Source organism: Arabidopsis lyrata, assembly GCF_000004255.2.
Source record: "Arabidopsis lyrata subsp. lyrata unplaced genomic scaffold ARALYscaffold_8, whole genome shotgun sequence".
Lineage (NCBI taxonomy): Eukaryota > Viridiplantae > Streptophyta > Magnoliopsida > Brassicales > Brassicaceae > Arabidopsis > Arabidopsis lyrata.
The window spans coordinates 18,004,215-18,026,715 of record NW_003302548.1 but is presented as its reverse complement, the minus strand read 5'-3'; the positions used below and the strand labels follow the sequence as shown (position 1 = coordinate 18,026,715).

The following is a 22,501-nucleotide window of genomic DNA, read 5'->3' as shown; positions in this document are numbered from 1 at the left end:
GAATAATAATAAGTAATGTTTATGAGTAAAATTATGTCCCTAGAGACATGTAGTCCGGTTGGGAATTAAATCGTCATTTCCAAATTTAACTTTTAAAAAGAAAGTTACAGAGGAAATTTTAATTAACAAAAATAAAAAAGAAATATGTCTCTAGTTTCTTCTGATTCCACCATCACTGGAAAAATCGACTGGTGTGGAGGTGTTCGTTTATAGTACATCAGAACTCAGAAGAAGATAATTAAAACAATTTTAGACATTTTTCTAAATCAAAAAAGAAAAAGAAAAGTCTAAACATTTGGCGTCGATTTCTTTATTTCTAAGCAAAGAGAGAGAAAACAAATCGAGGATCTGAATCGTCAAAAACTACTTTTGTATGTTCTTCATTGAAACACATTAATATAATTATTGCAAAAGCCAAAAAAAAAAATCTAACACTCTCATTATCTTTCTCTTGACTCTTTGATTTTTTTGAAGCCCTAGATCTTTTAAGGTAAAGAAGAAGATCATCAAAGCTTTCATTTTTGAGATCTGGGCTTCAGACAAAGATTCTATTTTTTTCTCTCCCCCATTTTAATTTTAATTCCAGCTCCAAATTCTCAGGTAACTGTAATAACTTCTAATTCTCTTCACTGATAAATGCATTTGGTCCACTCTTCTAAATAATTTCTGTAACATTACGAATCTGATAGTTTTTGCTAATTTATGCTATAGCTTCGGATTTTGGTTTTCGAGTGAAGCAAAATCACTACATTTGCTAAATTGCCTCGTACGTGCGGGTGAGGATCTTTCTCAATCACAAGAACAACGTGAAAAGTTTCCTCCTTTAAATTAGGTTTTCTTTTCATTAATTCCGTAAATTTGTTTCACCAAACGTGTGGGACTTCTTGTTTCTAAAGAGTGTTGCTTTACCATTGGTAAGTGACAAAGATTCAAGCTTTATACAATTGTTTCTAAATTACTTCATTTTGATGTTCCTTGATTGAAAATTTTCAGGTTTTGCTCAATGTAAAGAAGTTAAAGATTCAAACATTTTGTTGCAATGGGAGAAACACAGAACCTGCATTTGTCTCCGCGACACCGATCTTCTCTAAAGAAGCCATTGTTGATTGTTTTGTTAGTCTGTATCACAAGTGTGCTTTTGGTGATCACTTACATGTATCCACAGCACAATGGTAAGAGCTCTGCTTGTGCGGGTTTGTCTAGTAGAGGCTGTGAAGCGGCGCTTTCGGGATGGCTTCCTGTTCATGTGAGGAAATTTACGGATGAAGAAGTGGCAGCTCGAGTTGTGATCAAAGATATACTGAGACTACCTCCTGCTCTAACCGCTAAATCGAAAATCGCTTTTATGTTCTTGACTCCTGGTACTTTGCCATTTGAGAGGCTTTGGGATAAGTTTTTCCAGGTTAAAAGAAGTTCTTGACACATTCTTGATTTATTTGATTGCTGTGTATTGTATTTGACGGTTTGCTCTATATTGTGAAGGGTCAAGAAGGAAGATTCTCCATTTACATCCACCCATCAAGGTTACGACCAGTTCACATTAGCCGTCACTTTTCAGACCGTGAAATTCACAGCGATCATGTCACTTGGGGAAGGATTTCTATGGTTGATGCCGAGAGACGGCTTCTAGCAAACGCTCTTGAAGATCCTGACAACCAACACTTTGTTCTTCTTTCAGAAAGGTGATTTCATTACCTTATCGTATTTTGCACAAAGTCATAACTTTATTTTCCAGCTACATTCTCTTTACTCGCTGTATCTCTTTAAACTTTGCAGTTGTATACCGTTGCATACATTTGACTACACGTATCGATATTTGATGCACGCAAATGTCAGCTTCATTGATAGGTAACTAAATGATTCTCAGAAACTTTGGGTATCTTTCTATTGCTAAATTTGATTTCTCCAGGAATATTCACCAATGCTTGTTTTTCTCTCTCAAGTTTTGAGGATCTTGGTCCTCACGGGACTGGCAGGCACATGGATCACATGTTACCTGAGATCCCAAGGCAAGATTTCAGAAAGGGTGCACAGGTAAAATACTGTTTAGTTAATCCCTGAGTTGTGGATTGTTCTTAAGTTGTTGCTTCTCTAGGTTTGTTTAGTAATGGTAATGTCGAAAATAAGTAAATAGTCGACGAGGAACATATTGTGTAATCCCCCCTTTTTCTCTTCTGGTGTAGTGGTTCACAATGAAGCGTCAGCACGCTGTAATAGTGATGGCTGATGGTCTCTACTACTCGAAATTCCGGGAATATTGCAGAGTAAGTTTGGTATTCCTTTATACCAAAGTTTTTGTTTGCATGTTACAGCCTACCATTAATGACTGAGTTCTGTAGTAAGAAATTTTTCATAAAGACACCAAGCTTGAGTCATCTCAAGCTGACCTATTTTGCGAATATCAAGAGTCCTCAAATTTTTTTAAAACTTGAGAAAAGTTTCAGTTTTGTCTTACTCTGATTCTGATTTGAAATCCTCAGCCCGGGGTAGAAGCAAACAAGAACTGCATCGCGGATGAACATTACCTGCCAACATTCTTCCATGTGAGGAGATTATAGCATCTTCCTCTCTTAGAATTTTTTTCACTGTAATTCTTGTCCCTTAATGAATCTTTGGTTCTTTGAAGATGCTTGATCCTGGAGGAATCTCGAACTGGTCAGTCACATATGTTGATTGGTCTGAGCGTAGATGGCACCCAAAGACATACAGAGCGCGCGATGTCTCACTCAAGCTCTTGAAAATTATCACGGTAATTTACAACACTATTTTCAACACATCAATCAAACTTCTTATGCTACCACAGAGTAAACGGGATCATCATCCGTATTAGCCGGTGTGCTCAACTCATACTCTTGTAATCCATTGTACAGATTCAATGAGAAAATATCCAATTCTCTATCTACTCTCTTTCATTTCTTTGTTTTTTTATTCTGACACATACTTTCCTTCCTCTGTTTCTTGCAGTCCGATGATATGAGTGTACATGTAACAAGCGTTGGCAAGGTACATTACTCGCTTACTGCATTCGAAACAACTGAAAATGTGAAATCCTTCTCTTGATTTATCTTCTGCGTTTATCTCTTCTTAGCGAGGAGAAGAGCTGCATTGGCCTTGTACATGGAAGGGAATTAGACGTCCATGTTATCTATTCGCAAGGAAGTTTCACTCAGATGCTCTTTACAAACTGGTCAGACTCTTTCCAAACTACACGAGCGCAGTGGTCTGAGCCAGAAACAAATTCTTGAAACCAAACCATACAATTCTTGAAACCGGAACAAAAGACTTCCACATATCTCGAGATTGGATTGGATTAGATTGGATCGCAGATTACTGTAAATTTCTGAGAAGCACAGTGCTTTCTCTTGCTGGGATTTAGTGCTCTTTAATGGGACATGTTACTCTGCTTTTGTTAAGGTTTAGTATAAGAACAAAATTAGAAGCAGAGGTTTTTGTCTAAGGAGAGTTTTGGTTATTGTGATTTTAGCAATTGTTTGGTTAGTGTTAACCGGTGTATGTTGTTGTAAGGTCAAGCTATTTAGTAGAGCTTAACACAGGTTTTAGAATTTTGGCTGTGTTATAATAATACGAATATAAACTATTTTTACTCGTATAATATAAGGAGCTATTTTATTTTATAAGAATATAATCTTTTGGATGAAATTTTACAATCACTGAGTGGGTATATATATAATAATTAAAAAATATTAATTTGTTTACAATTTTTTCACTTTGTATCTATACTATTAATTGTGAAGCATTGGATAATAAATAACCTTATAAAGTGTAAATAATTACAAAGGATGCCATTGAAATTTTTGCATTTAAAGACAATTAAAAAGATTTCGTCGGAGGGTAAAATGGCCAATTTGATGCTCACTTCAACGCGGATCTTGGATTTCGGGCCGGATCTAGATCCATAGAGATTTGGTAAAACACGCGGATCCTGAAACGTGGGGATTTGGATCAATAATAATTGCGAGTGTCATCTTAATGGGCTTAGGAGATAAAGGCTTTTCTTATGCTCGCAAACTTATGTTTGAGATCTGCAGAAATATGAAGTTTGAACAAATTAGATTCAATAACTTAAAATATATTTCTATAATAAGCAAATTCCATATATTGTGATTAGTAAATAAGAACAAATCTCTTTATATTCGAATCCAGTTATTACTTTTTTTACCAAAAATATCAAAATCAATAAATTCAAATTTGATTTAATCACTTAAACGGTTTTTCGTTACCAAAAATATCAAAATCTTTTAATTCAAATTGGAACAACTGACGCATATACCTTAACAATCTTTATTCGCAAATATTCTCTTTGATATGATTTTCTAAACCCTAAAAAAAATGTAGCCGACTTTGAATTACTATAAATATAGGATGTGAAATGCCGTAGAAGATACTCACTCACCTTTTAAAGCGAGAACTCTTCTCTTCCTGTTCCTTCAAAGAATATGGCAGCACAGCTTGCATCGACCGATCTTGCTGACATCAAACCTTTCAAAACAGGATGGAGAATCCAAGTTAAAATCATGCATATGTGGTCTCAATACACGCAATACACTGAGAAAACAATGGAAATGATTCACTCTTATACATATGTAAGTATAGATTCGATTTTCACTAAATCTTATACTCTTTACAGTCTTATAATTATCATCAAAAGATCCTATTATTAACACGATTTTATTCTCTTCAATATAGGGTACTTTGATTCATACTACTATTAAGAAACAACAAGTGAACAGGCTTCATAGGTTCATCAAATCTGGAGTGCAGTATTGTGGAAAATATTATACTTACAGGGCAATCAAACATGTGTTTAAAATGTATAACATAATGCTGAGCAACTCGATGTGCAGCAAAACGCATGTACGATGTTGGAAAAGGCAGGAATTCTAACTGAAGCTGCTCAGGGTTTTGAAAGAACTTCTGTATATCAATCTCCATCCACAAAACTAAAAGTTACACCAACCAACAAAAAAAACAACCTTTTTATCACCATCAACCACATTTTAAGAGAATCTTTTGTAGATAGAAAAATTAAAATTCAACATAAAAAGAAAGTGTTGAAACTAGAGGATAAGAGACTTATAAATATGCAAACGAGCTTAGAGAGGATCACATCAGCCAAACGGTTATGCAAATAAGAGTGATTTGAATACTCAAGCTTCAATGTTCATGTTGCCTATGAAACAATCGTGATCATGAGGATTCTGATTGAGCTAAAAATACAAGTGACTATGATTTGGGTCATAGAGCAATCAAGAGGATTGTTAATAGTCATGGATCTAATCAAACCCTAATCACCAAAGCATAAACCATAGAATTGAACCAAACACCCCAAAAAATGATCGAGGATTAGAGAAACTAATAATTGTACCCCCCCCCCCCCCCAATTCTATGAAACCCTAGCACACTACCACGAAAGGGAAATGACCAAAATCAGATCAAACCAAAAAGAGAGAAAGCAAAATCGAATCGTGGGTAAGAAAGAAAATTGACTAAACTGGTGAGACGATGGCGAGGATTCTGAAGAGCCTCGACCAAAAAAGGATCTACCATAGCTTCCTTCTCGGTCATAGCAGCCATAGATGAAGAAAAGATTTGTATCTCTTACCTCTGCTATGTCTTATAAATCCTTTGTTCTATATCTTTGATTTTGTTGTCTCCCTTCACCGGAGATTAGAAGAGAAAACACATCAACGAAACAAAGGGGAGATAATTTCTGATGAGCTTTCTGTGAGAGAAAGAATAAAAATAAAGTTGCTTCCTTTGAGTTTTTTTTTTTTTTTTTTTTTTTTTTTTTTTTTTTTTTTAGTCTGTGTGTTGTGTTTTTTGTAGGTTAAGTGGGTTTTGTAAAGTTGATTTGGTTGAATCATAAAGTGTAAAAGTTTTACTCTATTTTATACTTTTGGTTGGTGTCCCATTTCATTTTTCCAAGGTGCATCGTTATGTACAATTTTGTCAAACAATATCAATGCACCGAAAAACAAAGTATCTACAATTAGTGTGGAAAATGTTGCAGTGTCATATTAGAAGTAAGATCGAACCTTACGTAATATACTTAATAATCTTAAATTCATGATATTATATTGTCTAAAGTCTAAACTAAAGCTACTAATTCATGGTTTTAGATTCAGTTCAAGTGTGATTTACTATGTTTTGTGGTTTGCGGTCAATTCTCTCCGATTATTTTTCATTAGTAAATTTCCAAATGAGACACATGACATCTATATAATCAATCCATTGGAAATTTAGAATGCCAATCTTTTAGTAATAAGATACCAAAGATTTTGCTGATTCTATATAGGCTGAATATTTTTTTAGCCAACCAGGGGTTTAAAATTCTTTATTTGCTATAAGACAAGAGTTGTTCTAAAAACATTTATCTGTCCAAATAAAAATAAAATAAAATTCAGTAATATATTTAATACAAAAAATATATCAAATAGAGAAAATGTGTTCAAGAGTCTTAGGAATTGGGTCTATATGTATTTCAGCCCAAACATAATTTTATAAACAATAATATTGCATTACTAAATAAATAATTTTAGTCATTTTAAAATAAAATATTCTGAAAAAACAAAATTTCTGTTATAACAATTACAGGCCTGAAATCTGCAATTGTCCAAATTATTTATCATTCACCAATACCAAATTATTAATTTATATAAAACACTTAAAATGATGTAAATAAAAATCTTTTATTTACTTATCTTTGTATTCAAAATTTATAACTAATCAAACTGAAAACGTTTGTGCACCAGAGTTTATTTAAAACTCATAATATAATTTTGCAATCAATTTTCTAATATCTATAGTCTACATTATTATTTAATTATTATTTTATTTTAATACTAGGAGATTCTGAGCCAAAACCCGTAATCTTCCAGACCCGAAACCACATCATGTAATATTAGTTTTTTTTTTTGAATATCTATAGTCTACACTATTATCTATTATCTAATTCACTACAAAACAAAAAACAATTTCTTTAATACTACTTAAAAAACTAAATTGAATATAAATTTTATATAACATATTTCTTAAAATATGAAACCCCGCACGTACGTGCGGGTCAGGATCTAGTATAAAATAAAAAGACAAGACCTTTGCTTCATTGTCATCACTCACAAACGTGAAACGTGTAAGTAAAATATGACTCTGCTTTTGTTTCTACCACTTCTCTTCCTCATCGTTATCCTTCTCGTCGCCGTCAAACACACAAAGCGGCAATTGCGCCGGCAACCACCATCTCCTCCAGGCTTACCTATCATCGGAAACTTGCACCAGCTCGGAGAATTACCACATCAGTCTCTGTGGAAACTCTCAAAGAAGTATGGTCCTGTAATGTTACTGAAACTTGGAAGAGTTCCAACAGTTATAGTTTCTTCTCCTGAAACAGCGAAACAAGTTCTTAAAGACTATGACCTCCACTGTTGTAGCCGTCCAAGCTTGGAAGGTACAAGAAAGCTTTCTTACAACTATCTAGACATTGCTTTCTCTCGATTTGATGATTATTGGAAAGAATTAAGGAGGCTTTGTGTTAAAGAACTCTTTAGTACTAAGCGAGTAAAGTCGATTCAACCAATTAAGGAGGCGGAGATGAAGAAACTGATTGACTCAATTACTGAATCTGCTTCTCAGAAAACTCTGGTTAACTTGAGTGATACGTTTCTTTCTTTAAACGTTAACGTGGTTTGCAAGGCAGCATTTGGTGTGAATTTCCAAGGAACTGTACTCAACAATGATAAGTTCCAAGGTTTAGTCCATGAAGCTCTCGAGATGTTGGGGAGCTTCTCTGCTTCGGATTTTTTCCCATATATCGGTTGGATCTTCGATTGGTACACTGGATTGCATGCGCGGAGAGAGAGAAGTGTGCGAGATCTTGATGCTTTCTATGAGCAAATGATTGATTTACATCTACAGAAAAACAGAGAAGAAAGTGAAGATGACTTTGTGGACTTGCTCTTGAGGTTGGAAAAGGAAGAAGCTGTTCTTGGATATGGCAAACTCACAAGAAACCACATCAAAGCAATCTTGATGGTAAGATATATCTCATCATTGGATATAGAATTTCTAGCAAATACTATGATGTTTGATATTATCTATTCTTTTTTGTCTCTGTAGAACATTCTACTGGGGGGAATCAATACTTCTGCAATAACCATGACATGGGCAATGGCGGAACTCGCAAGAAACCCGCGAGTGATGAAGAAAGTTCAAACCGAAATAAGAGACCAAATAGGGAAAAACAACAAAACAAGAATCGTAAGTTTAGATGAGATAAATCACCTCAATTACCTAAAAATGGTGATCAAAGAAACATGCCGGTTACATCCAGTAGCACCTCTTCTAGTCCCAAGAGAAGTAACATCTGAATTTCATATCAACGGCTACACGATTCAACCCAAGACAAGGCTTCATGTCAACGTATGGGCTACCGGCCGCGATCCCGAGATATGGAAAGATCCAGAAGAGTTTTTCCCAGAGAGGTTTATGGATTGTGACATTGATGTAAAAGGACAAGACTTTGAGTTGTTACCATTTGGGAGTGGTCGAAGAATCTGTCCAGCAATGTACATGGGGATAACAACAGTTGAGTTTGGTCTTGCTAATCTCTTGTATCAGTTTGATTGGAAGTTACCAGAAGGTTTGGCGGTTGAAGATATTTACATGGATGAAGCTTCTGGACTCACCTCCCATAAGAAACATGACCTTTTACTTGTTCCTGTGAAATCTTTAGACCCTTGATCTCTAAACTTGCAAGTTTAGTGCAACACCAAGTAATGTAATCGTTAAACCAAATAAACCGGTTCACTTTTAATTAGAAAATGGTTTTCTTCGTCCCACTTTTTAAGGGTAATTTGTACATTTGTTTGTAGACAAGACACCCAAACAATCTTGTCGAAAGTCTATCAAGAAAACGTCCACACCTTCCTCGTGAAAATGCTCCTGAGTGTTGGTGGACTAGGACTAGGAGGACCCTGGTCAGGGATGAGAGCACCTGCTTCATACAAACCGGTTTATGTGATTCATTTGTTGCCCCAATGGGCTATTTTACGGTTTTGTTAACACTACCAAGTAATGTAATAGTCAAACCAAATAAACCGGTTCAGTCAGAATCAGACCGGTCCAGTTTTATCCCGAGTTACAAAGACTCTTCGTTGCGGTGTCGGCCACTTCTATGAACTTTGCTTTGCCATGGTGATTCTGAAATGAGAAATTAGCTAAGGAGAAAGGAGAAACCTTTTCGATTAATCTCCATGAAGCTTTATCCTCGAACTTCTTCAGGACTCTTTTCTCTCCAATCCCTCCTCAAAAGCGGCTTCTCTCCAACCTTAAACTCCATCGACAGATTTCTTCGATATCTCTACCGTCGTCAGAAGTTTAATTGCATTCTTCACTTCTACTCTCAGCTAGATTCGAACCAAATCAACATCAACCACCGGATTTACTCAATCGTTTCATGGGCATTCCTCAATTTGAATCGATACGAAGACGCAGAGAAGTTTATCAACACTCAGATATCAAAAGCTTCGATTTTTCCCAGGACCCATATGTTAGATTCTCTAATTCATGGGTTTAGCGTTACACGTAATGATCCAAATAAGGGTCTTTCGATTCTCCGTGATTGTTTGCAGAATCACGGTGCGTTTCCTTCTTCCTTGACGTTCTGTTCACTTACTTATCGGTTCGTTGCGAGAGGAGAGATGGATAATGCTATTGAGGTTTTAGAGATGATGACGAACAAGAAAGTAAATTACCCATTTGATAATTTTGTTTCTAGTGCTGTGATTTCTGGGTTTTGTAAGATTGGTAAACCGGAGCTTGCGTTAGGGTTTTTCGAAACTGCTGTGGATTCAGGAGTTTTAGTGCCAAACCTTGTAACTTATACTGCGGTTGTGAGTGCTCTCTGTCAGTTAGGTAAGGTTGATGAAGTTAGGGATTTAGTTAGGAGATTGGAAGATGAAGGATTTGAGTTTGATTGTGTTTTCTACAGTAATTGGATTCATGGGTACTTTAAGGGAGGTGCATTAGTGGATGCACTTATGCAGGACAGGAAAATGGTGGAGAAGGGAATAAATCGAGATGTTGTGAGCTATTCGATACTAATAGATGGGTTGTCGAGGGAGGGAAATATTGAAAAAGCTTTGGGGTTATTAGGGAAGATGATAAAGGAAGGAATAGAGCCGAATTTGATTACTTATACAGCTATTATTAGGGGACTCTGCAAAAAGGGTAAACTTGAAGATGCATTTGTGTTGTTCGATAGAATTCTAAGTTTTGGAATTGAAGTGGATGAGTTTCTGTATGTGACATTGATAGATGGAATATGTAAGAAAGGAAATTTGAATCGAGCTTTCTCTATGTTGGGAGATATGGAGCAGAGAGGTATTCAACCAAGCATTCTTACGTATAACACTGTGATTAATGGACTTTGCAAGGCAGGGAGAGTGTCGGAGGCGGATGATATTTCGAAAGGAGTTGTGGGAGACGTCATTACTTATAGTACTTTATTAGATAGTTATGTAAAGGTGGAGAATATTGATGCTGTATTAGAGATTAGGCGTAGGTTTGTAGAAGCTAAAATCCCTATGGACTTGGTTATGTGCAACATTCTCTTGAAAGCATTTCTATTGGTGGGTGCATATGGAGAAGCTGATGCACTTTACAGGGCAATGCCAGAAATGGGTCTGACTCCAGACACAGCCACATACGCAACGATGATTGAGGGGTACTGCAAAACGGGTCAAATTGAAGATGCACTTGAGATGTTTAATGAGTTGAGGAAAAGCTCAGTTTCCGCAGCTGTATGTTATAATCACATTATTGATGCACTCTGCAAAAAAGGGATGCTGGAAACAGCCATGGAAGTTCTTATCGAGTTGTGGGAGAAAGGTTTGTATTTGGACATCCATACATCTCGGACCTTGTTACATTCAATCCATGCTAACGGAGGTGACAAAGGAATACTCGATTTGGTTTATAAAGTGGAACAGTTGAATTCAGATATTTGTCTTGGGATGCTCAATGATGCTATCTTGCTTTTATGCAACAGAGGTTCTTTCGAGGCTGCGATTGAAGTTTATATGATTATGATGAGAAAAGATTTAACTGTTACTTTTCCTTCTACGATTCTAAAAACACTAGTGGACAATCTCAGATCATTGGATGCTTATCTACTCGTTGTTAATGCTGGAGAAACTACTCTGTCTTCAATGGATGTGATCGATTACACAATCATCATCAATGGTCTCTGCAAGGAAGGATTTCTAGTAAAGGCCTTAGATTTGTGCAATTTTGCCAAAAGCAAAGGTGTCACTCTCAATACCATTACATATAATTCACTCATAAATGGACTTTGCCAGCAAGGTTGTCTTGTAGAAGCTCTCCGTCTATTTGATTCGCTAGATAACATTGGTTTAGTCCCATCTGAGGTCACCTACGGCATTTTAATTGACAATTTATGCAAAGAAGGGTTGTTTCTTGATGCTGAAAAACTATTGGACAGTATGGTATCTAAGGGACTTGTACCAAACATTCTCATTTATAATTCGATAGTTGACGGGTACTGCAAGCTTGGGCAAACAGAGGATGCCATGAGAGTTTTATCTCGGAAAATGATGGGAAGGGTAAAACCAGATGCATTCACGGTCAGTTCTATCATCAAAGGTTACTGTAAAAAAGGTGACATGGAAGAAGCTCTCAGAGTGTTTGCTGAGTTCAAGGAAGAAAACATCTCAGCCGATTTCTTGGGTTTTCTATTTCTGATCAAATGTTTCTGCACGAAAGGGCGAATGGAAGAAGCAAGAGGCCTTTTGAGAGAAATGCTTGTTTCAGAATCTGTTGTTAAGCTGATTAACAGAGTTGATGCAGAATTAGTTGAATCTGAATCGATCAGAGGATTCCTCGTCGAGCTGTGCGAACAAGGAAGGGTCCCTCAGGCTATCAAAATCCTAGATGAGATAAGTTCAACAATCTATCTGTCTGGTAAAAACCCGGGTTCTTATCAAAGGTTGCAGTTCTTGAATGGTGTGAATGAAAAAGAAATAAAGAAGGAAGACTATGTTCATGACTTTCATAGCCTTCACTCAACCATTAGCTCACTCTGCACCAGTGGGAAGCTGGAGCAAGCTAATGAGTTTGTTATGTCTGTGCTCTCTTGTATGCCTAGATAGGTCAGTATGTTTACTTGACTGCTCAAGCCACCAAAAGCAAACCGGAGATAATCTGAGTGATTTGAACAGATTAGCTGCAATCGAATAAGCAATTATGTTGGATTATCAATGTTGTTAGACATTTAATGGGTTCATTCATCGAAATGGAACTACTTTTGGCGGTTGATTAGCAGCTTTTTTGTAAGATAAACTGGTAAGTTAAAAATTCTCATAGCTTATGTTTTTGCAGTTTGAGAATTTCTGACAACTTAGTGTTTGTACTAAAACCTTTATACTTCTCATGAGTTCTTACTTCTTGTAGGAACCTCTACTACAGAGAGAATCAGCTGAATCAGAAAGGAATAACGATAGGAGCTCGAGGAACCGTAGGCTGTAGAGGAACACAGTCCCAGTCCTTACCAGCTCGAGCCACAGAGAAATGTTTGGGAATCCATGATTGTCCAGAAGCTTCTCTTTTCCTCAAAGACTCCCTCTGCTTCTCCTCCACATCTCTCTTGGCTTCTCTTGCTTTCTCCCAGTCGTTCGTCATGATTCCTTCACTCACCTCGCCCCACACCACCGCCGACTCGCTCTCACTCACCTCCTGCAAACCAGAAAAAACAGAATTACGAAATTGAGAAAAATTAGAAATTTCCCGAGAAATTTTTTAACAATAACCTGCAGGTTCTTGACAATGGGAGTTTTGAGCTTTGCTATGTTTTCACTCGCTTTGTATATAACCTCAAGCTGTCCAGTCTTTGTATTTTTCGCGGTAACAGTTCTGAAAACATTACCTCACTGTAAATTTTGTATTCAACTGCAATAAACTTTGAAAGATGATTCTAGTTTTGTTACCTGTCCCAATGTCCAAAGATTTCATAGAGCTGTTTCCTAGAGGAAGATTCAAAGATCTTGCCTTTAATGGCTCTTTTATTGTTTCCTGTGAATCTACTGAGAAAGGAATCGGGTAGTAACTGCAATTCAGCTCCGAGTCCCGTCTCCGGGCACTTTATCACGATTTTTCCGGCCCAGTGAGCTCCCATCGCCGGCAAAAATGTCATGAGAAGTTTTGGTTGGTTCATTTCGTAAGTCTCTTTGTGATTTAGAAGTTTCACTACTCTTCTACCCTTCACCTCAACCTCCACGTAAGCACCTGTAAATTAAAAAATGATTATCTCAGCCCACTAATTTTTTTTTTTTGTTTAAATTAAATTTGTATTTTTTTTCCTTTTGATTATACGTACCACGAAATTTAGGCGTGAAGTATTGACATAACAAAACGTCTACGTTTTCTTTCTCGTGACTTGCATGAAGAGCAGCAACTGGTGGATGATGCGATATCTGAAAAACAAAAAACATAACATAAATTAATTGATATACTAATAATTCTTTCACTACACACTAAAAAGTAATCTCAAACATTACTATAGTGATTATAGAAAAAAAAGAGGAAAAATAACACTTGCTTGTTCTACGAGAACGTTAATGTGACCATTGGACACGTGGTGAGTTTCGCCGATGACAGGATTGTATGGAGCCAAGCCAAAGGTCAATGGCCGGAGAGTTGAGATGTACCACGTCACCACTGATTTAAGCCGTTCGATTGGTTTGTCACGACGACTACATTCTCCGAGTAGATCGTGACCGTCGAAGCTGTACACTATCTCGCCGTAGCATTGAAGCTGCGATCTAGCTAGGTTCATTTGAGGTGGAAGCTTTCACGGTAAATAAAACATTGTTATTTCATAAGAAATATTAATATAGGTTAAAAAAATTATTCACCAAGTCATGTTACTAAAGTTACATCATGAAACGTGATATAATTCTGTTAAACTAAATGAAAATGTAAATCTACACAAAAGAAAGTAAGAGGAAGTTTCTATTAATATAGAAAACTTGGGGCAAAAGATAGAGTTTTCTTTTCGTAACTAAAGTATGTAGAAATAGAATGGTGCAATTTTAGATCCCAAAAACAAACTAAATATAGTACATCTTCAAAGATTCTAGATCACCTGAAAGGCTGAAAGTGACAAAACAGATAAATATACCTGAAAATTAGTGAGATCAGATCCTGGCCGTACGCTTTTGAAGAGGCTTAAGATCCGTTGGATGAGATTGGGAGGTGTGTTTTCAGAGTCTTTCTCATCTTCTAACGAGAAAGGCTTCACCAACACAACATGTTTTTTCATTTCTTCGATCTCCTTCTTCTCCCTTTGCACACAAAAACAACCCAATGAAACAAAATAAGAAGAAGAGTGATCTATATATAAGCGATTCCTCAAGTCTTTTTTTGATGTTGATGATTGTATAGGAAGCAGAATAAGTAGAGAAAAATCGAACCCTAATGATGAAAAAAAAGAGAAACTATGAATTGGAATTGTGATGCTATTGATAGGACGAAAACATCCAAAGAGATTCACCTAATAAGGCAAAATCTTTTTAAAAAGCAAATTTTACAAGGGGAAAGGAAACGCGTGGACTATTTTGCTCAAGCCTCAATGTGTGTGTGTATGTATATATAGTACAAAAAACAAATAATTTTTTTATCAAAAAAAAAAACCAAATAATTTTAAGAATTGCGATTTTTCTTGTAATAGTACATTATTTTGTAAATTATCTTTATTAGAGCAGCATGACAAATCGACAATCTCGTACAAGTCACCACCTTTTTTCTCACAAGTGAACTATTTCTATTAAACACATCAAAAGTAAAATTAATATATAATGTATGAATAATGGGTTTTTAATCATTTTAAATGAAATGAAATTATAATGAAATAGATATGTTTATTTAAATTATCTAATTGATATTGAAAAAACGATAAAAGTGGTTTGGTTTGTATGCGAATTAGCATTGACTCAAGCTCAAACTTTCTTAATGAATCCGAATTCAAGTGGAAGTCGAGTCTTCTATACTCTCAAGTCTTAACATTGTACAAAGAAAATAAATCCATTAACAAAGAAAAACATTGTACGAAGAAAAATTAAGAGCATCTCCATCGGTCAGACACTTAATAGAGTGTCTAACAAATAAAATAATATTAATTTTTTATTATTTAATTATTTTATTATTTAATTGTTTATTTAAACTAATCAGAAGAAGATATGTAAACATAGGTGTTTCAGAGTTTCTCAAATGAGAAACAGTTTCTGTCATCTCTCCTTCCTTTTTAATTTTTTATTCTGTTTTATTGGAGAGTGTCTCACCTAGACACTCCTAATGGAGATGGTCTAAGAGCATCATTATAGGTAGTTTCTTAGAGATAGATCTTAGTAATATTTAAATAATTTATTTGTAAAAGTGATTGTTAAGAGATAGTATTTTTGAGTTAAGATTTTTGTGTGATTAATGGTAGGCTCTTAACATGTGGTTCTTAGAAAAAAAAAATATTAATATAAAAATAAAATTTATAATTATAGAAAATTTAATAATTGTTGCAAATTAAAAAAATTAAAACATACATGAGATACAATTTATAACATAAATCACAAATATTTTAAACTTAATTTCTTCTATATTTTGTCCATATATGCTCGACCAAATCATTCTTCAATTGTTGATGCATACCTCGATCACGAACTCGAGCTCTATTATCGAAGAAATTAGAAGGCGTATCTGTAGAATATGTAAAATCCGCATAATCAAAATGTGACACGTGGCACCTCTTAGATATTAAAGTGATTTAAATTAAATAGCTTATTAAGGTATTAACTATTTAATTTAAATCACTTTAATACCTAAGATTCAGCTAACATCCCTCCTATAATGATGCTCTAAGTTGCTTTTAAGCAATAGACAAGTTAAATGACGGAGATCTATCGAAAGAAGAAAACGCCAAACATAAAATATTAGAATGGATATGGAAGATAATCATATTTTAATATATATGAAAAATGACACACAATGTTTAGAAGTTGTAATGGATAAATCATTCTCACCAATACGGTACGTAAATCATTTTTACGTGATTCTACTATTTATTTGAAAACCTATGAAAGAAAAATTATGCTTGTAGCTCAAGTTTTGATGTTTTAAATCTATTTTATCAAACATTTCCGTTGTTTCGTCATTCCAAAATTTTTATTTAACGTTTCTACTATTGTATTCCACACTTTCTTTCTTGTCCACGAAATCCATAAAAGATTGAAAATGAAAAAGACATATAGGTCAAGGGAACATTCAATTATTCGATCAAGCAGTAAATAGTGTTATGGGGAAGAAGCAGTACTGGTTAGATTAGATCAGAGCAGTAGGCAGATCCAATTTTTTTGACATTTTTCTTTGTATCATTAATGTGATCCGATCGATAAGAACATGGCTATATTAAATTCTAGACTGTTAGGGAATTGCTCCAAAGATTCATGCATTTTCGTTTTTTTTTTTTTTTCAGCCATACTAATAAGAACACAAAATATAGACCTGAAGAAAATGTACTCTTACGTAAATCATTTATGGCATATATGGATAGAAAATAAAGAGATAATGGTAGAAATAAAATAACTCAACCCAACATCATCCATTGTCGACCTAAATTAAATTGACCTAAATTAAATCTAACATCACCCTCCACCTAAAAACCATAAACTATATATAGTCACTGATGATCATCACCCGTTCTCGACTAACTTATTAACTCTATATAGTTTACTGATTGCACGAAAGTGTGTAACCTAACATCACTCGTTCCCAACTAAAATCATTAACTATATACTCTCTCCGTTTTCGAATAGTTGTCGTTTTAACTATATGCACATAAATTAAGAAACTATTAATGTTGTTAGTTTTTCAATATAAAAATATCATTAATTATCTACAGGGCCGGCCCTGAACAATATGGGGCCCCAGCAAAAAAAAAAATTTGTTGGGTGTTATAGATAAATTTTAAAAACTGATACCAAATCTTAAAATTTCAAGAAAATAGGGCCTCTCTTTGCAACAGAAAATATTTTTGGGGGCCTCATTTTGCAACAAAAAATTTGGGGGCCACAAACCATTGCCTCAAGTGGCTGTGCTCAGGGCCGGCACTGATTATCTACCTAAACATAATTTAACTAATAGTAAATCAAGTTGCATAATAAAGATAAATATAAAAAATAAAAAAAGTAATAAATTTTGCATCGAAAACTGAAAACGATAACTAATTAAAAACAAAAAAGTTTCTCTAAAACGACAACTATTCTAAAACGGAGGGAGTATAAATCACTAATTGTGTATTAAGTTTCTACTTTCTACTAACATCACCCGTTCTCAGCTAAAACCATTATATTACATCACTCACTGTACTAATTGAATATGAAGTCATATCAAATGCGTTTCTTTTTTCCTTTAGCATTCTAGTTTTTACACAGCTCTGATTATTACTTATTGATTCATGTAAAATTGCAAATCGCAGAACTTAGTACATTCTCAGACAGATATCATAAGAATTTATTACAATAGTTCTTGAAACAGTCGTTGGTAGCTCATAGAAGCCACTGATACACTCGTAAAAGCTTGTGAATTTGAACCAACCTTCAAGTCACTTCATTTGGGATCCGAAGTACGAACCCCCTGGCGCTTGAAGAATTCTCTGAATCCATAGGGACTCATATCATAATTGTACTGCCAAATGCAACAAACACGAAAAGATACCGATCCTTAGACTCTTCAATAGATGAATATGTGTAAATGTGTAAGAGACAATGTGGGATGCTTCAACTTACAGGTACAACTTTCACAGAATACCGAGTGATATTTGGATCCTGTACCTTTCCTTCATTACCCGCCTGCATCAGGAGGATTTTTAATCAACCAGATACAACAAAGGAGCGTATGTGGTTTAAACAGGTTAGATACCGGATATATAGGACTTTAGAACTATACTTGTTGTGGGCTATGGAATATTTCAATGAAAGGATATTCACTTTTCTGGCGAGTTATGCAGAATCCAGGATACTTGGGGCACTCAACCTGAAACAATCCAAACACAACAGTCACTAATGGTTTACCATCTATCTATTTATATTCTTTTAACATCGACTCACACGCATAAATTTAATGTTGGGATAGAACTCAGCAGCAGCTTCCTCAAGCATCCGGTCAAGATGTTGTGTGTAGTTACTTCTGTTTTATAGAAGAAGACGCAAATGATTGAATATAGCGAAGGAGTAAAAAATTTGAAGGGTTTTGGGTAAAGTTAAGTTACCTTATGGTGAATGCAACAACCACGGGATAGCCCTGGTGAAGGAGTTGGACAAACTCTCTTTCTGATGTAAAATGGAGAACCCGCGAAGGCCCGAGATCCTTAGGGTAACCACTATAATACCTTGATTTCAACAGAAAGATCAACCCATTTTCATGATTGGTTTTCTACACAGTATCGCAGTTTATAGAATTAACGAAACAAACTCAAAAACTCAAATTACTTGCAAGTTGAGCGAAGCTGGAGAAGCATTCTATCGAGAAATGTTGAATCTCCCATCTGAGCACACAAATGAATCAGATTCAAGAGAATATCATCATATTCAACATTGCTTATTAGGTGAACACAGACCAATTCTCAAGAAGATAACTTATCAATTCTTCCGGTTAATAAAGCCAATGCAAAGATGAAACTCATCAATTTAAGTTAATGAAACCAACGTAAAGTATTCTCCCTGAAGATTTTTGATAAAAGGGAACATTTTTTCATTCAGGTATTTCATCGAACAGCTTGAGAGCGCTCAGAATAAACATCCTCTGATTTACTCACCATCTAAGTAAAAGCACTCGTGATTTCCATAAACGTATCCAAATTTCGATCAAAACGCATAAAGAGCTTAAATTTCGCCCATCAATCCAAAACCCAGAAAAAAAAAGTAAATCTTTTTTCTCACATATGACGAGCGGATGATCTTATGAAAGCAGAGAAATTTCAATCATCTTCTATCTTTTCTAGTGAAACGAATTCGAATCAAACAGCAACCAAAAGCTTTTGAAGCGAAATCAAACCTGAATGATGTTCGCTGCTTCCTCCGATTTGCTTTCTAGGGAAGCAAGTGACAATCTGCAGAGGAATTTTTGAAACTCTCTGCTTCTTCGAGAATGGTGGGCTTTGCTTTGGGTTCATGTCGTTTTTTTGTATATATATATATATTTTATTTTTGCATCAAACTTTAATCCAAATTTAATACTGTAATATAGATAAATTAATGTTATATACAACTCTTTATCTTATGATCCGAACTATTGATTTCATGATTCGAACTTTATATTAAACATTTTATTCATCGAATCTTACATTTTCTTACTACTTAATCTTCCAATTTTTGAAACAATCATGTATTTATTAAAAAAAATCTAAACCCAAAAAAATGCTTAATCCGGTAAACTTCAAAATGGTGAATGAAATGTGATATTAAGCCAAGAGATTAGTCATAATGGGACGTTTATGGCAAACGGCTCGTAATTGGACGAGCTTACGCATAGCCATTCCAGGATTCTCGGTCATGTCAATATCTTCACCGTTGACTTTTTCCCAGTCAAAACATTGAATCAACGAACCTAAAGCCAATAACACCATCCTCTGTCCTAAAGTCGCACCAGGACACGTCCTTCGTCCGTTACCAAACACCATCAACTTCTTTGCAGCTTCTTCGTTTTCGAACCGCTCTGGCATAAACCTCTCGGGCTCATCCCAGAGTTTTGGGTCTCTATGGATGCCCCAAGCGTTCACTAGCACGATCGTGCCACGTGGTATGTCGTATCCGCCAATCTTGATATCTTCAGAAGGAGAACGTGGAACAAGGAGTGGTGCGGCTGGACACAACCGAAAAGTCTCGGAAACAATGTTTTGGAGATAAGGAAGATTCGCAATGTCTGGTTCATCGACCAATCGCTCTTCTCCAATCTTCTCGTCTATCTCAGCTTTCGCCTTTTTCAACACTTCAGGGTTTTTTAATAAATTTGCCATCGCCCATTCCAATGTTACGGCCGCAGTATCCGTTCCCGCTAGCATCATACTCTATATACATTAAATTCACAAGTTGTTAGTTCATCTACACATATAAATATCTTTTTTTTTTAATATAAATGTAAAACGCAAATCATCTTTCTTCTTTCAGTTTTATGTTTGCATTTAGTGAGTATATTATAGGTTTATATGTATGAGAGTACTTACGAGCATGAGGCCTTTGATGATGACGTCGCTGTAATACTTGGGTTGGTCTAGTTGTAAAGACAACAAGTGACTAACCATCGTGTTACTCTCTCCGTTTCTTCGACATTCGTCGAGCAGTCGCTGTAAGAAAGCGTCCATGGCTTCGCCGAGTGCTTTCACTTTTTTCTCGTAGCTGTGTCCGAACACTTTAAGAATCGGTAGATAATCTCCTGGATGGCTCGCACCACTGTTATCGTTGATGTCCGTCACTAGTTTCTTGAATAGATTCGCTTCTTCCTTGTTATGAACCTTTATGAAATAATCATTTAATAGGTTAATAAACACTTTTAATTACAAGAATGGTAGAAAGTGTAAAAAGGTGAGTGAGAATGTTCATATATAAACGAACCTGGTCTCCGTAGTAGCGTCTCCCTGTGACCATGCGGACAATATTATTGAACGTCAAATCTGCAAGAAGAGGTTCAAGCTCAACGACACGGCCGTGATCATATTCACGTGAGAGTTTCGTGAGCAACCGTCGAATCTCGTCTTTACGTACGGAGAGGAATCCGGTGAGACGGTTAGAGGAGAGGATCTCAAGAGAGCAAATACGTCGGAGATTACGCCAATGGTCACCGTAAGCTGCGGTTCCGATCGTGGTGTAATCGTAAGCGACGTATTTAGCGGTCAGAAAATGTGGTCTGTTTGTTAAGATGACGTCGTTTTGACCAGTGAAAGATTCTCTTACGAGAGGCAATGAAGAGATCACGACGACTTGGCGTGAGCCGTAGCGGAGGGAGAAGATGTCGCCATATTTTTCTGCGAAGCGGAGGAAGAGACGGTGGACCGGTGGTTTCACGAGGTGGAGGTTGCCGACGATAGGAAACGGAGTTGGTCCAGGTGGGAGATTAAAACGCTGCGTTTTGGATGAGTATAAGAATTTGTAGTATAAGAATTTGTATGCTATGAGAAACAATGCAAGTGGCAAAACAATCAAAACGTAATCCATTTTTTTTTCCCTTTTTTGGGTTGTTTTGTTTTTTTGTTTGTTGATACAATTTTGGGTTGGTTTTTGTGAGAAGGTTTTGAGTGAATATGGTGGATGGTCTATGTGTATATATATGGATTAGTTTATAATAAAAACAAAGTAATAAACACAATAAAATAAAGAATGCATATTTTGAACGTTGACTCTTGGAGTTTCGTTTTTTTGTCTTCCTTTATTGTTTGATACTTTCGATGCAAGGAGGCGGTATATTTTAGTGTTGGTCACTAGTCAAAAAATTATATAGGTTAGTTCAGTTTTCGTAAATTATTTACGTTTTGATAAGTTTTATTTTTATATAACTATAAAAGATTTTGACAAAAACTAAAATTGTTGTTATGATTTTTGTTTAAAATTCTTACCAATACTGATTAAAACTAAATATTTATGTGGCTATCTCCCAAAATATGTATATTTACGTGTACAAGGTATCTATATAGAGAACTAATTAGTACTTTTGTGTAGGTAAATTGATCTGATTTGTTAAAACTTACAGCTATTATATTTAGAAATTAGAAATAGGAAATTGGATATATGCTTTATATTAGATCTCTGAGTATTTGTATTCTTAGATAATCGATTTCGGAATTTCAACAGATTTAATCTTATACTCTTAGCTAGGCATCACACGTCCGATAATAGATGTAAGTTACATCGTGTAACCTATTACATATCCATAATAAGATAAAACAAAATACGTGGTATCCACCTTATTATATATGATTCAATAATTAATCACGGCCGACCTACAAAGTAAAAACAAATACTTAGATTTTCAGATAATTTACAGAATGAATAAACGGATTCAAATATATGTGTGTTAGTAATCACTAATCCACTTTCATTAGTTTACAGTACACATTACTTTGATAAATATTTTACGCTAATTAGAATATAGCATAGAGCAAATTAAGTGTACCAACCTTGTTTTCTAAAATGGTCCACAAATAGGGAGAATTTTAGTTGACAAGGAAGTCGACGAGAACCAACATGAACCCACTGCGTTAGTTGTTTTTTTCAAGCTATTGATTATACAACGTTCCAATTACGACTTCTCAAATATGGCTGCTCGTTAAGTATACGATTTTTGATAAAGTATAATAATAATATATGGTCGATCGAAGGTGACGACGAAAGTTCATATTTTAATCTTGATATATAATTGTTATATG

General features: G+C 35.3%; 6 protein-coding genes and 1 long non-coding RNA gene across 9 annotated transcripts; 3 read left to right on the top strand and 4 right to left on the bottom strand.

The window, feature by feature from the left end:
• Positions 1 to 264: 264 nt before the first annotated feature.
• Positions 265 to 3,598, top strand: LOC9300585. 3 transcript variants are annotated; one of them, XM_021031679.1, is made up of 12 exons: positions 265 to 371; positions 475 to 600; positions 712 to 914; positions 994 to 1,402; positions 1,483 to 1,682; positions 1,777 to 1,848; positions 1,944 to 2,034; positions 2,184 to 2,264; positions 2,481 to 2,543; positions 2,627 to 2,749; positions 2,965 to 3,003; positions 3,089 to 3,598. In XM_021031679.1, exons 4-12 carry the CDS (start codon positions 1,040 to 1,042, stop codon positions 3,224 to 3,226), a joined length of 1,170 nt encoding a protein of 389 aa, XP_020887338.1. In that variant the 5' UTR covers positions 265 to 371; positions 475 to 600; positions 712 to 914; positions 994 to 1,039; the 3' UTR covers positions 3,227 to 3,598. The 3 variants fall into 3 exon arrangements, with proteins under 3 accessions (XP_020887338.1, XP_020887347.1, XP_020887353.1); XM_021031688.1 differs by lacking the exon at positions 265 to 371 and having other exon boundaries at positions 399 to 600; positions 712 to 776; XM_021031694.1 differs by lacking the exons at positions 265 to 371; positions 712 to 914 and having other exon boundaries at positions 399 to 600.
• Positions 3,599 to 3,852: 254 nt separating this feature from the next.
• On the bottom strand, positions 3,853 to 5,784 carry LOC9302272. Its single transcript, XR_002329867.1, has 3 exons — positions 5,514 to 5,784; positions 4,415 to 4,500; positions 3,853 to 4,043 (listed from the first exon to the last, which is right to left on the bottom strand). It is a non-coding gene; the product is annotated as an uncharacterized LOC9302272 (long non-coding RNA).
• Positions 5,785 to 7,137: 1,353 nt separating this feature from the next.
• Positions 7,138 to 8,818, top strand: LOC9302271 (cytochrome P450 71B10). The gene is made up of 2 exons (XM_002866151.2): positions 7,138 to 8,052; positions 8,137 to 8,818. The coding sequence occupies exons 1-2, from the start codon at positions 7,165 to 7,167 to the stop codon at positions 8,758 to 8,760; spliced, it is 1,512 nt and encodes a 503-aa protein (XP_002866197.1). The 5' UTR covers positions 7,138 to 7,164; the 3' UTR covers positions 8,761 to 8,818.
• A 170-nt stretch (positions 8,819 to 8,988) lies between these two features.
• On the top strand, positions 8,989 to 12,381 carry LOC9300584 (pentatricopeptide repeat-containing protein At5g57250, mitochondrial). Its single transcript, XM_021033285.1, has one exon. The coding sequence runs from the start codon at positions 9,273 to 9,275 to the stop codon at positions 12,186 to 12,188; it is 2,916 nt and encodes a 971-aa protein (XP_020888944.1). The 5' UTR covers positions 8,989 to 9,272; the 3' UTR covers positions 12,189 to 12,381.
• On the bottom strand, positions 12,375 to 14,645 carry LOC110230426 (oxysterol-binding protein-related protein 4C). Its single transcript, XM_021033300.1, has 6 exons — positions 14,216 to 14,645; positions 13,634 to 13,882; positions 13,412 to 13,508; positions 13,023 to 13,320; positions 12,846 to 12,948; positions 12,375 to 12,771 (listed from the first exon to the last, which is right to left on the bottom strand). Exons 1-6 carry the CDS (start codon positions 14,354 to 14,356, stop codon positions 12,520 to 12,522), a joined length of 1,140 nt encoding a protein of 379 aa, XP_020888959.1. The 5' UTR covers positions 14,357 to 14,645; the 3' UTR covers positions 12,375 to 12,519.
• Positions 14,646 to 17,466: 2,821 nt separating this feature from the next.
• LOC9300583 lies at positions 17,467 to 19,252 on the bottom strand. The gene is made up of 7 exons (XM_002864461.2): positions 19,138 to 19,252; positions 18,573 to 18,628; positions 18,353 to 18,472; positions 18,192 to 18,270; positions 18,031 to 18,117; positions 17,871 to 17,933; positions 17,467 to 17,769 (listed from the first exon to the last, which is right to left on the bottom strand). The coding sequence occupies exons 2-7, from the start codon at positions 18,626 to 18,628 to the stop codon at positions 17,692 to 17,694; spliced, it is 483 nt and encodes a 160-aa protein (XP_002864507.1). The 5' UTR covers positions 19,138 to 19,252; the 3' UTR covers positions 17,467 to 17,691.
• A 74-nt stretch (positions 19,253 to 19,326) lies between these two features.
• On the bottom strand, positions 19,327 to 21,386 carry LOC9302270 (cytochrome P450 81F2). Its single transcript, XM_002864460.2, has 3 exons — positions 20,694 to 21,386; positions 20,306 to 20,593; positions 19,327 to 20,149 (listed from the first exon to the last, which is right to left on the bottom strand). The coding sequence occupies exons 1-3, from the start codon at positions 21,291 to 21,293 to the stop codon at positions 19,544 to 19,546; spliced, it is 1,494 nt and encodes a 497-aa protein (XP_002864506.1). The 5' UTR covers positions 21,294 to 21,386; the 3' UTR covers positions 19,327 to 19,543.
• Between the last annotated feature and the right edge of the window lie 1,115 nt (positions 21,387 to 22,501).

Coding starts and splice junctions, on each gene's coding strand:
- LOC9302271 (XM_002866151.2), top strand. CDS start 7,165: ATGACTCTGCTTTTGTTTCTACCACTTCTCTTCCTCATCGTTATCCTT. Junction 8,053..8,136: donor ACATCAAAGCAATCTTGATG/GTAAGATATATC, acceptor TTGTCTCTGTAG/AACATTCTACTGGGGGGAAT.
- LOC9300584 (XM_021033285.1), top strand. CDS start 9,273: ATGAAGCTTTATCCTCGAACTTCTTCAGGACTCTTTTCTCTCCAATCC.
- LOC9300585 (XM_021031679.1), top strand. CDS start 1,040: ATGGGAGAAACACAGAACCTGCATTTGTCTCCGCGACACCGATCTTCT. Junction 2,265..2,480: donor AATTCCGGGAATATTGCAGA/GTAAGTTTGGTA, acceptor TGAAATCCTCAG/CCCGGGGTAGAAGCAAACAA. Junction 2,544..2,626: donor ACCTGCCAACATTCTTCCAT/GTGAGGAGATTA, acceptor GGTTCTTTGAAG/ATGCTTGATCCTGGAGGAAT.
- LOC9302270 (XM_002864460.2), bottom strand. CDS start 21,293: ATGGATTACGTTTTGATTGTTTTGCCACTTGCATTGTTTCTCATAGCA. Junction 20,594..20,693: donor GACGCTACTACGGAGACCAG/GTTCGTTTATAT, acceptor TATTTCATAAAG/GTTCATAACAAGGAAGAAGC. Junction 20,150..20,305: donor TCATCAAAGGCCTCATGCTC/GTAAGTACTCTC, acceptor TAATGTATATAG/AGTATGATGCTAGCGGGAAC.
- LOC110230426 (XM_021033300.1), bottom strand. CDS start 14,356: ATGAAAAAACATGTTGTGTTGGTGAAGCCTTTCTCGTTAGAAGATGAG. Junction 13,509..13,633: donor TTAACGTTCTCGTAGAACAA/GCAAGTGTTATT, acceptor TTTGTTTTTCAG/ATATCGCATCATCCACCAGT. Junction 13,321..13,411: donor CTTCACGCCTAAATTTCGTG/GTACGTATAATC, acceptor TTTAATTTACAG/GTGCTTACGTGGAGGTTGAG.
- LOC9300583 (XM_002864461.2), bottom strand. CDS start 18,628: ATGGGAGATTCAACATTTCTCGATAGAATGCTTCTCCAGCTTCGCTCA. Junction 18,473..18,572: donor CAGCTTCGCTCAACTTGCAA/GTAATTTGAGTT, acceptor GTTGAAATCAAG/GTATTATAGTGGTTACCCTA. Junction 17,770..17,870: donor ATTCTGTGAAAGTTGTACCT/GTAAGTTGAAGC, acceptor TGCATTTGGCAG/TACAATTATGATATGAGTCC.